This window comes from Lichenostomus cassidix, chromosome 5 (assembly GCF_008360975.1).
Source record: "Lichenostomus cassidix isolate B80296 chromosome 5, HeHo_3.0, whole genome shotgun sequence".
Classification (NCBI taxonomy): domain Eukaryota; kingdom Metazoa; phylum Chordata; class Aves; order Passeriformes; family Meliphagidae; genus Lichenostomus; species Lichenostomus cassidix.
Window position 1 is genome coordinate 9645221 of NC_139486.1, and position 10781 is coordinate 9656001.

Consider the following 10781-nt stretch of genomic DNA (forward strand, 5'->3'; position numbering starts at 1 on the left):
CACGGCACGGCCAGTCCGCACACCACATAACCTTTATTTCTGGGATGGTGCGTTATCACAAACGCGTTTGAACCCTCAACCAAGGTGTCGACAAAGGTGTGAACCGGCAACCGGCCACGTTGGTGTGCGGTGGCAGCCCCTGGCCGGCGGCACACGGGATGCACTCTTGCCCTCACGCTCGTAGGAACGGTGGGCGCCGGGGCCGCCTGAGCGCCGCGAGAGCCCCGAGCGCCCCTCAACCGCCACCCGGCCTCCCCGACGCCGAGCAAAATGGCGGCAAGCGCGGGCCCGGCCGGCGGCACAACGCCCGCCCCTCCCTCCGACGCACGGCCCAATGGAATGAATGGGCTATAAATAGCGGCCAATGGGGCGCCGGCTCCCGCTCTAGATAAAAGAGGCGCGGCGGTTGGCTGGAGCTTCACTCGGACTGGGGCGGTGCAGTGCACGGAGCGGAGGTTCTTCTAACAGCTGCGAAGCGCCCGGTAAGTCCCGGGGCAGCCGAGCCGTTCTGCAGCCTTAAAACAAAGGAGCTGGCTTTTTCATTTTTTTTTTTTCTTTTTTTTCTTTTTCTTTTTTTTTTTTTGCTCCCCCCCGCTGTGTGGGGTGGAGCTGCTCCGGCTGAGTGAGGAGGGGCGCGAGGGGCGGCGCGCGGTAGGGGCTCAGCCGGGGCGGGGGGCGCGAGGAGCGCGAGGAGCGGCGACCGGCGCAGGTGCTGACCGGGCTGGCTGGGCTCTAAAACCAGATTAACCCGGTATTTAGCAGGGTAGTTACATACGCTCGCCCCGTCCAGGTCCCCTGAGGGAGCCGTCTGTTGTGTAAGGGCTTGTTGGATGCTGCCCTCCCCTCCCCGGCTGGGGAGCAGCCGGGGCTCCGCGGAGGTGGAAGGCGCCGGGCGCTGTCGCTCCTCGGGATCCCCTCTCCCGGGAGCGGCGAGAGGAGGCGCGGCCGCGCACCGGGGGCGCAGCGGTGCCGCCCCGCTCACCTGCCGGCCGGCCCGGGGCACCCGCGGGGCCGAGCACCCCCCAGCCCGCGGCGGCCCGGCCGTTCCCCTTGCCCCGGAGCCGCACGCGGGGTCTGCCCGCTGCTGCAACGGCCGCTCCGCGCGACCTTGCGCGCGTCCCCTCACCCGGGCGGCGCCCCGGAGGGCGGGAGAGCTTCTGCCCCTGCGGCCGGGACGATGGGGACAAGGCACGAGTGGTGGACGTGAAGAACTTCTTTTCTTTCCTCCTTCTTGGCGCTTTTGGAAGGTGGTGTAGCAGCAGAGGTGTGAAAGGCGCGGGTGGAACGTGAGCCAAGGTGACCTTCTGGGTGCCTGGCGTTCCCCCGGGCGGTCCGGAGGCTAGCAAGCCCCCAGTGATAGGCTTCCCATCTCTCTCCCCTAGTGACTGCGGTAGGGTCAGCCATGCCATTCTCAAACAGCCACAATCTCCTGAAGATGAAGTTCAGTCCTGCGGAGGAGTACCCAGACTTGAAAGCTCACAACAATCACATGGCCAAGGTGCTGACCCCGGAGCTGTACGAGAAATTGAGGGATAAACAGACTCCCAGTGGATTTACCCTGGATGATTGCATCCAGACTGGGGTTGACAACCCAGGTAATGGGATCGTTAGGTCTGCATAATGATCTGTTCTCCCTCGTGACTGGAAGTGCTTCTTGACAATGGCACCCAAAGTTCTTGAGCTACTGAGGGGCAAATCTTGTAAAGCATTGAGAGACTGCTCTAAAGGCATGGCTCTGTTAGGAGGCCATGTTTCCATCAAGCTGTGTTCCATGCTGTGATCTGACATGCCAATTCCCAGACACTTCAATTATGTAACTGCTCTGCTAAATACTTTCAATCTGGAAAGAAAAAAAAAGTCAAACCAAATGCATTCTAATTATAACTCAACTGGGGAAGGGGGGGGAAAAATTGGTTTACCTGGCTATCCTGGTCTATTCTTATTCCAGACTGGTTATGTGATGTTCTGTAGCACTTCTATGAAAAAGGGGGAGCAGATGTATTTACATGTTAACATTACAGTATTTATTTTTACTCTAGCAATATCAAAATGGCCCAACTAAATAATCAAAGACTGCCTCCTGATGAGGAGTACCCGGACCTGAGCAACCACAACAACCACATGGCCAAAGTTCTAACCCTGGATTTATACAAGAAACTGAGAGACAGAGTCACGCCCAGTGGCTTCACCCTGGATGATGTCATTCAGACTGGGGTTGATAATCCTGGTAAAATGCATTGAGACTATTCCGTGTGAACCAGCTGAAGTAACTGGTGCTTTTGAATATGGTGACTTAAAACTAATCTTGTGGAAGTGGTATTTATGAGCAGACTACAGAAAAGTAGCTCTGTAGCAGAAGGAGCAAAAAGCAAAGCATGCTTGTTTGCAGCAAAGCATGATGGTTTAGACATAAGGTTCTATGCAGTGATCTAAAATAGCTAGTGAAATTAGATGTGCTGTGCAAATTTGTCCTAAACCAAGCTTGACAAATGAGCATGGTTTAATGACAACAGCTATGGGTTTCCATAGCACTGCATTTGACTAACTGGGTGAAATGTAAAATGTAGGGTCTCTCCAAATGTTTCTGTGTAAGAATGGATTTCTAAGTGACTAGGCTTGCCACTAAAGAACTCGCCTGGTTAGTGCTGCACTGGAGTACAGCCAAACATCACCCAAACTTAGCTCTTCTGACTTTATTACCACTCCAGGCCATCCTTTCATAATGACAGTAGGATGCGTGGCTGGTGATGAAGAATCCTATGAAGTATTCAAGGAGCTCTTTGATCCAGTTATTGAAGACAGGCATGGTGGCTACAAACCAAGTGATCAGCACAAGACTGACCTGAATGCTGATAACCTGCAGGTATAAAATTTTGATCAGTTACACATTATTGGTCTGAGGACTGTAAAGTTGTTGGCAGCTGCCTAAACTGATTGCCTAGGCTCTGTCCCCTTGCTTCCACCAAGCATGGACGCTTGGGCTGTGAGTGTGGTGCAATCAGCCTGAAGAGTTTGCTGCTGTAGGGTATCAGTGGCCAGGTACAGCCAGGCAGCTGGCGTGCAGCAGGAGCTTGCTTCAGGTGCTGTTGCAGCATGGGTTGTGCCAAACACCTTCAGTATGTATTTCTTTCCATGAGCTGTGGGCTGTAGTAGGCAAGCTAAACAGCACTGTCCTAGGAGTCAAGGACTATCATGAAATTTAAACACTTTCTTCTGTCTGATCCTGGATCTTAATTATCAGCTGATAGTGTAATGGTTTAGAGTAGACATTTTTACAGCTAAGAGTAGGTATTCATAATAATTTTGTGGATTTCAGATGTTACTGTAAACTCTTGGAGCTGGTGTCTTGGAAATGCCATGTTGATTGGCTAGGTATAGGTCATATTGAAAATAAGAGCCTTGGGAGAATGGTAATGAATAATTGTCATTTGCAAGAGTAAACTCCTGTGTGAACAAGGTTTTGCCTCGTGTTGATATCTCTAGATTGCAGATCTGAAGGGGTAACAGAAGCCCAGACCACAATCTGAAATGGACGTAAAACTGATGTTCTGGTGATATCCCTGTCTTCTAGGACTACTTAGTAGCTGTAGCCTTGGCCTCAGAGCAAGAGTTATGTTACATGGATTCTTGATGTAATGCTGAAGAAAATAGTCCTGAAGTGAGGCACTGGCTTACGGGGCAAAGTAGTCAATACCTCAGGTGTAAAGTGCATTCTTAAATGCATGGGAGCTGCATGTATTTAGGGGAGGTGTTTTGGTAACAGGGTTATACTCACTGGTTTCCTAATCTTGTAGGGAGGTGATGACCTGGATCCCAATTACGTGCTCAGTTCCCGTGTCAGAACTGGCAGAAGCATCCGTGGATTCTGCCTTCCCCCGCACTGCAGTCGAGGAGAGAGGCGCGCTATCGAGAAGCTCTCTGTTGAAGGTAAAGTGAGAGCTGGGTGCATCAGGGAAGCAACTTCAGTCCTTTGCGCAAGAAGTGTCCTTTGCATTTTGAAAGTGGAGGCACTTGGTAAAAGCCACCTCCCTGGAGACTTAGTCTGAACATGGAGCTTTCCCTGGAAAAGGCTCATTACCTTAGAGCTGCCTCAGCATTGCAGTTTGTAGCTGAGAGCAAGAGTACATGGCAGAGGAAAGTTGGACTGCATTAAGTTGACCTCTGCTGATCTCAAAGCTTCTGTCTGTGTGTGGGGAAAGAGGTTGGTTCATCAGGGCTCAAACCTGAAATGTAACAGGTATGTAGCAACTACAGGGCTTGAGTCATGGGGTGCAGTATTTTGTGGCTGCTTTTAATTGAGTTTTATTAATCTTCAGCTTGCTTAGAGGTGTAGTCTTGCTCCAGTCTGTAGTTGACTAGAATAATCCCTGGTTTTCAGTGAAACTCCTCAGCTGTTTTTTGTTTTTTTTTTTCTATTGCCTCCCAGTGCTCAAGGAGCAGTTTTGGAGACAGTGTAGTTATTCCAAAACCTCTCAAGGGCAGGGGTAACAGTCCTTGACTAGAATAATACTGCTTGTTACATTCATAACCTTGGTTCTCCTTGGAAGAAAAGCAGTCTCCACATGTACAGTTCAGCAGCAGTAACGATTCTATACTGCACATAAGGGAACAAAGGCTACTTGTATAAGCCTGGAAGGTGCAGACAAATCATCTGATACTGCCTCAGGTTCTGTAATGCCACAAGGGCATTGCCATTGCAGATGAAAGCAAGGGAGGAACCCGTCCCAGCAGATCAGACATTGCCATAGTTTGTGTGTGGTCTCCAAAGTGCTGGGAAAGTCTAGCACTTTTAGTCCCATTCTAAAAGAGCCTCTCTCTTTCAGCTCTGGGTAGTCTGGAAGGTGATCTCAAGGGGAAATACTATGCTCTGAGGAACATGACCGATGCAGAGCAGCAGCAGCTGATTGACGACCACTTTTTGTTTGACAAGCCAGTTTCTCCTCTTCTGTTGGCATCTGGGATGGCACGAGACTGGCCTGATGCCAGGGGTATCTGGTGAGTACGTCTGCAAGGAAGCAGTCATAGAAGTCAAAGTCTTGCAGTTTTGGTGCTGACTCGTACTGTTGGACAAAATAGCAGCTTCTCACCTTGTATTACTGAATGTGGTGAGAAATGTCTGTGGGGGAAGTTGCAGCTTAACCAGCAGAATTTGGACAAGTGTTCTTACATTGTAAGAACACACCAGCTTAGCTAGCCTGGAACCAGAGCCTGCCCATCCAGAACAGGTTAGTGAAGCACCAGGCAAAAACTGAATCAGCTTATGGAAGTTGATCACTTGTAAAGGAGTAGATGTGCCACTACATTCAGCTCTTCCCACAAGAGTTGAGGGTAACTTGAGGTACAAACTGTACCATTGTCTTAGTTCAGAGTGGATGTGTAGTTATTCCCGTGTAGTCTCTTCACGTTGCTTGCAGAAACTCACTGGTGCAGGACTAGTATGGCTTTACCTGTACTAGTGATAAGATTTCCCCCTACCCCCAGAGACTCAGTGACAGGAGTTGACTGATGCAGAGGTGTGGAATGGAAGGGTTCTACTTGTTTTAGATGTAGGTCACCTACATAAAACTCTGCATCTCGGGAGCTTCTGCAGCATAATTAACTTGCTCCCTTGTAAGCTAAGGGCTGGGTTTTTATCAACAGGAATGCTCCAGTCTTATTACTGCAGCTGTTCCAGTACAACCCAGAGGAAGCACGCTTTGTTTCTGTAGGTCACCTTTAAGATTGCATCATCTACCTGCAGATTGCCAGCACCAGATAGTGCTGTCATCTGAGCATGACTAATCTACAGCATTGAAGTGTAATGTCTTAGTGTTGTCTGCATAAATAACTTTCCTCGGCTACTAGCTAATTTTTCATCCTAATCAAGTTCAGAAATTACCAGCGTGATAAACACTGATGATAATACTTGCTGTCAGCTGCAAGCTGGGACAAGAAGGGCTCATTGTTCAAAAGATTTTTATATAGCATCTCTGAAGAGCCCTGATTTAATATCACTAGTGACAATAAGGTACAAAGTGCAGTTTGACAGAATCTGACAAAATTCTGCTAAAAAGGCTTCATTACGCATGGTGTCATTATAAACGTTACTGTATAGGGCTCCCTCAAAGTCTGTTGGTGACCTTTCTGCAAATTGCTGAGCAGAAGAAATACCTTAAATTTGTAAACTGGGGCCACAAAGGAGCTAGGGGGATGAGGGGGTTTCAGGTTTTGGTACTGTAAGACTTGCTAATGCCATGTCGTTACTCACTCTGTAAAGGCCAATTCAAATTACCTCTTGAAAAGAGCAGGGTAACATCTACCAGCTTAACTCAGGTCCTGCGTGGGCAAAAGGAGGACCAATCTTGTTGAAGCAGCTAAGTGAGCCTCTTGAACTAAAAGCTACAGTGATGAGCAATTTGGACCTCACTTTTGCACCTCACATTTCAAATTGCTTGCTTTGTCTCCTAGGCACAATGATAACAAGACTTTCCTTGTTTGGATCAATGAGGAGGATCACCTTAGAGTTATTTCCATGCAGAAAGGTGGCAACATGAAGGAAGTATTTACCCGCTTCTGTGATGGGCTAACAAAGGTAAATCAGTATTGTCTGAGCTGTAGGCTCAAATGATATATTGTTCTCTGAGTAGAGCTGAGAATGCAATTTCCAAGCCCCCTCTGGGAGTCCTGCATGGTTGTGTTTCATGGCCTGTATCTCTGGAAACACCCTGATGAGGTCCAGAGCTGTGAGGGCTCCAAAATGCCCATATTGGCAAAAAGCCTTGTGGCTGTGAAATCTAGGATATGTCCTCTTGATGTGGTGGCACCATTATCCAAATGTTTTTTCTGTAATTTAATGAAATTCTACATAGTTCTCTAAAGCATTGAGAGACCTTGGGGTGAAATTGTTTGAATGTGGATGGGCAAAGCTGGGTTCAAGTTTTTAGACTGGATGCTGTTCTCTGCTTCTGGTCTTAGTATAATCTTAAGCTTTACAGGCCCCTTTCCTGATCCTAAGAGATGTGCCAGCTTGACATGTACTAAATCCAGCTTCCCAGCAGATAGAGACATAAGAAGCATAGTTTTTAAACTTAGCCTCTCTCACTGCTAGGAGCAAGATAAAGGCCTTGAAAGCCCCTTGTTGGTGGCCCTTTTTTCTATAGGGAGGGAGCTTAGGTGGCTGAAATAGCTGTTCTGAGTGCTGTGGCTGTTGCTGGGTGACAAAAGCTGCACGTGAGCACTAATGGATGTCCTACAGTCTTAAGGCAGAGAACAAGCTCTAAACATTCGTTCTTTCTATTTATAGATAGAAACTCTCTTCAAGGCCAAAAACTACGAGTTCATGTGGAATCCACACTTGGGCTACATCCTGACCTGCCCGTCCAACCTTGGAACAGGGCTCCGTGCTGGTGTGCACATCAAGATCCCACACCTTGGGAAACATGAGAAATTTGGAGAAGTCCTCAAGAAGCTTCGTCTGCAGAAACGAGGCACAGGTGAGAGTTGATAACATTGATAGCTGAGTCAGTCTGCCCTAAGACACCAGCAGAAGCCTGGTTATGTCCAGAGCCATGTCTTGGTTTACACTATCAGTGCCTGTTACACCATCCAAAAGGTACCCTTGTAAGCACAAGGAGAGAACAAAGCCTTGAAACTGTATATTGGAGGAGTTGAGGGTGCCTGTGCTCTGCTTGTACTGTGTCTGGCTGTCTAGTTAATGTTCTGTGTGTCATTCTTAGCACCAGATCAGGTGGACCTGGTGGCAGCTGTTCCCATTATAAGCAAAGACGGGAATTCTGGTTTAACTTCTGGCTAGGAGATGGCTCCAGTGTGTGCTTGTGACCTCACGTTAGATTGCTCATGGGTCAGAAGAATAAAGAGCTGGCCTAGTGGCATGTTCTGTGGTTCATGTTGGCAGTCATACATGGCTTTATCTTCCTGCATGTAGGAGGAGGCACCAGTGGCAGCTTGTTAGGGAATGGTCCTGCTGTGTCCCTGCCTCAGTCTAGGGTGCGAAGAAAGGTGGACTCACCTGCTCTAGCTGAGGTCAATGTTGTAACTGAATCTCTTGCTGCAGGTGGTGTGGACACAGCTGCTGTTGGAGGAGTGTTTGATGTCTCCAATGCTGATCGTCTTGGCTTCTCTGAGGTGGAGCTGGTGCAGATGGTGGTGGATGGTGTGAAGCTTCTCATTGAAATGGAGAAACGTCTTGAAAAAGGCCAGTCCATTGATGACCTCATGCCAGCTCAGAAATAAAGCACTTTATTCTCATGCTTCCTAACTTATTGGATGAATAAAATGTCACTCCAATTCAAACCCTTGGGGTCAGAGCCCACTTAGTTACACTGTAGAGAAGTCTTCCATCCATCTGTGTTAGAGTTTATTTTTTTGATGGTTGAGATGTTGCTGAAAACGAAATAAACTATTGTTTGGCCTGAGATGTCTTAGATACGTTAACTGAATGTCTTTGAGATTTAAGTGGCTTGGTTTTCATAGTTATGCTAGATGGTCTGGTTTTGTGTGCAAGCACGTCTTTCTGAGTGTGCTGCTGCAGACCAGCTGAGTTGAAATGTTGTTAAAGCAGTTTCAAAAGTTGAACCTTTTAACTTGATTGTAGTTGCTGTAAATTTGAAGAACTAGTGTTAAACATGAGTCACTGCAAACATGCCCTACCTCCAAGGCTTTGACTTGTGCATCTGCTCATGCCAACTGTAAACTGTCATTATCCTCAGTACTGCAAGCCAGGCTGACTCCTGTGAGGGAGGGGAGATGGGGTTGTGTACTGAGGGCTGCTCTTCTCAGAGGGGCCCTCTGGGGGCTGCAGGGCAAGGCTTTCAGGTCAGCTACAGCCCATGGTATTACTGACCCTGAGCTGGTTTGTGGGGAGAAGGTTGTCTTCAATCTTGGGCTGTGCAGAGAGCTGGTGCAAACAACCAGTTGTTCTTTTGAGGGTAAGGAGTGAGGTGAAACCTAGATTAAGTCAGCCCATGCCTCTCTCTTAAGTGATTTTGACTCAGCCAGGGCAGAGAGAGGGGCTGGAAGCTACCATTTACAGGAAAACACCAGCTAGTTAGCTTTAGTCAGCTGACTCTTGTTGCCCCATGAACCTAAAAATGAGCAGTATAGTAAATTAAAACATGCTAAATAGTTTTTTCCAATCTGGGCCTGGCTTGCAAGCTCAGGTAGTTCTCTGGGTGTGAGCTGAAGTTTGCATCAAGTAGGTCTGTTCTCCGGAATGGCTGTACATGTGTGCTTGCTGTGTGGAAGCATCACATTATTAACATCCAAGAGCAGCATTTTCCACAAGTATTGCTGACTAGGAGCATCAGACCCTTGGAAAGAACAGCCTTTGCAGCTCATGCAGATGCACCTGCTTAACAGCTCTACCCACTGCTAAAACCCAGCTCTGATGGAGGGAGCATGATGAGAGGTTGATGCAGAGCTCCATGGCATGCAGCTTTATATAGGTTTGCGTAGATAAGCGAAGCTTTCTTTTGTAAAGGCTGTGATATTTCTAAGGCTATGATTGTAGGCTGTCATTTAGCTGAAGAGATGATTCCAGCTGGGGTAAGCTAATTTAATTTTGGTGAGAAAAGGCTGAGTGAACATCTCAGAGAAGATTTTTTTTTTCTTTTAATACAGCTTTCTATGTGTTTCAAAGTTAACTGGGTGGGGGAGAGGAGATCATATGTAAGAGTTTTATTTTGTGCTGAGTGTTCCTGTACTTGAGTTAATCAGCACAGGACTTTTTCTGTACAAAGCTTGTGAGAGCAGGGAAGAGAAAATGGTGCAAGAGACAACCGGTTGGTTCTGTATATTCTTTAGATCCCCCATGCTGTGCTTCATGTCACTGTTCACAGATGCTTGGCAAATAGCTGGTTTTGCTTCTTGTAATCAGAGAGTGTTCATTTAGTGGTGCCTCTCCTCAACACAGCGTTGTTACTGCGCTCACAGCAATTACCTAATGGAAGGAGTTGCCTGAAAAGTTGTCTATTTTTTTCTAGCTATATCAGCTGGACTAATAAAAACATTTCTCTCTCTATGCATCTTGTTCCTCCTATGTTCTTAACCCATCAGAGCTGTTATATATGTCTGCTTTCAGCCCGAGTCCCCACTGTCTGAGGCAGCACCTGTAGCTGACTAAACAATTGTGGTCAAAGCAGCAAGCTAGTTTTTAATGCCTGCATCCAACTAGAAAACTATCTCTTTTAAATTGGTTTCCTTTCCCACCCACCACCTTTGCTGTGTTCCCTCCTGTTGCTGCCATGCGACCATGCTGTTGTTTCAGCTTGTAAAAAGCAATTGCAAATATTCCGGAGAAAGAATATGTCCTGGCAAAAGGCTGGGCACTGTGACCAAGGCCAGGTGGGGTTGTTAAAACCTCTGCTCCAGAGAGAAATGAAAATCCTGTCCTTCACCTTAAAAACCTTGGTTTCATCTTTGGCATTACTCACTGTTGTGCCCTGGGCACCCAAAATGGTGCCAGGTGGTGGCAGGCTGCCATGGGACAGGGTGCTTAGCCTTAAACCCAGGGGAGGAGAGGGAGGTTATCAGTCAGCGCTGTGCTTTATCCAGGGAAACTGCAATTACCCGTGTGTGTCCTGTAGCTTTTGGAAAGGAGCAGTGTTCCCCACATTGATGGCAGTGTTTCTCACCAGGCCTGGAGCAGGGACTCCTCAGTTGGCCCCAATAGTGCTGGGGGAGGAGAGGGTCTGGGAGCCTTTTGGGCCATTTCTGGGTTTTCCTGTGCCATTTCAGCTGAGCTTTTCTCCTGCACAGACTGGGGAGCAGGGATGTTGCTGCCA

General features: G+C 47.9%; 1 protein-coding gene across 2 annotated transcripts; it reads left to right on the forward strand.

Annotated features, from left to right (window-relative positions):
• The first annotated feature begins 325 nt into the window (after window positions 1-325).
• Window positions 326-8414, forward strand: CKB (creatine kinase B). 2 transcript variants are annotated; one of them, XM_085061274.1, is made up of 8 exons: window positions 326-482; window positions 1383-1595; window positions 2709-2863; window positions 3795-3927; window positions 4824-4995; window positions 6448-6571; window positions 7283-7472; window positions 8054-8414. In XM_085061274.1, exons 2-8 carry the CDS (start codon window positions 1403-1405, stop codon window positions 8230-8232), a joined length of 1146 nt encoding a protein of 381 aa, XP_084917400.1. In that variant the 5' UTR covers window positions 326-482; window positions 1383-1402; the 3' UTR covers window positions 8233-8414. The 2 variants fall into 2 exon arrangements, with proteins under 2 accessions (XP_084917400.1, XP_084917401.1); XM_085061275.1 differs by lacking the exon at window positions 1383-1595 and adding an exon at window positions 2040-2227 and having other exon boundaries at window positions 373-482.
• Window positions 8415-10781: the final 2367 nt, after the last annotated feature.

Excerpts from the sequence above, each read along its gene's own strand:
- CKB (XM_085061274.1), top strand. The coding sequence starts at position 1,403 with ATGCCATTCTCAAACAGCCACAATCTCCTGAAGATGAAGTTCAGTCCT. Across the intron at positions 2,864-3,794 it reads TGAATGCTGATAACCTGCAG|GGAGGTGATGACCTGGATCC; the intron begins GTATAAAATTTT and ends CTAATCTTGTAG. Across the intron at positions 6,572-7,282 it reads TCTGTGATGGGCTAACAAAG|ATAGAAACTCTCTTCAAGGC; the intron begins GTAAATCAGTAT and ends TTCTATTTATAG.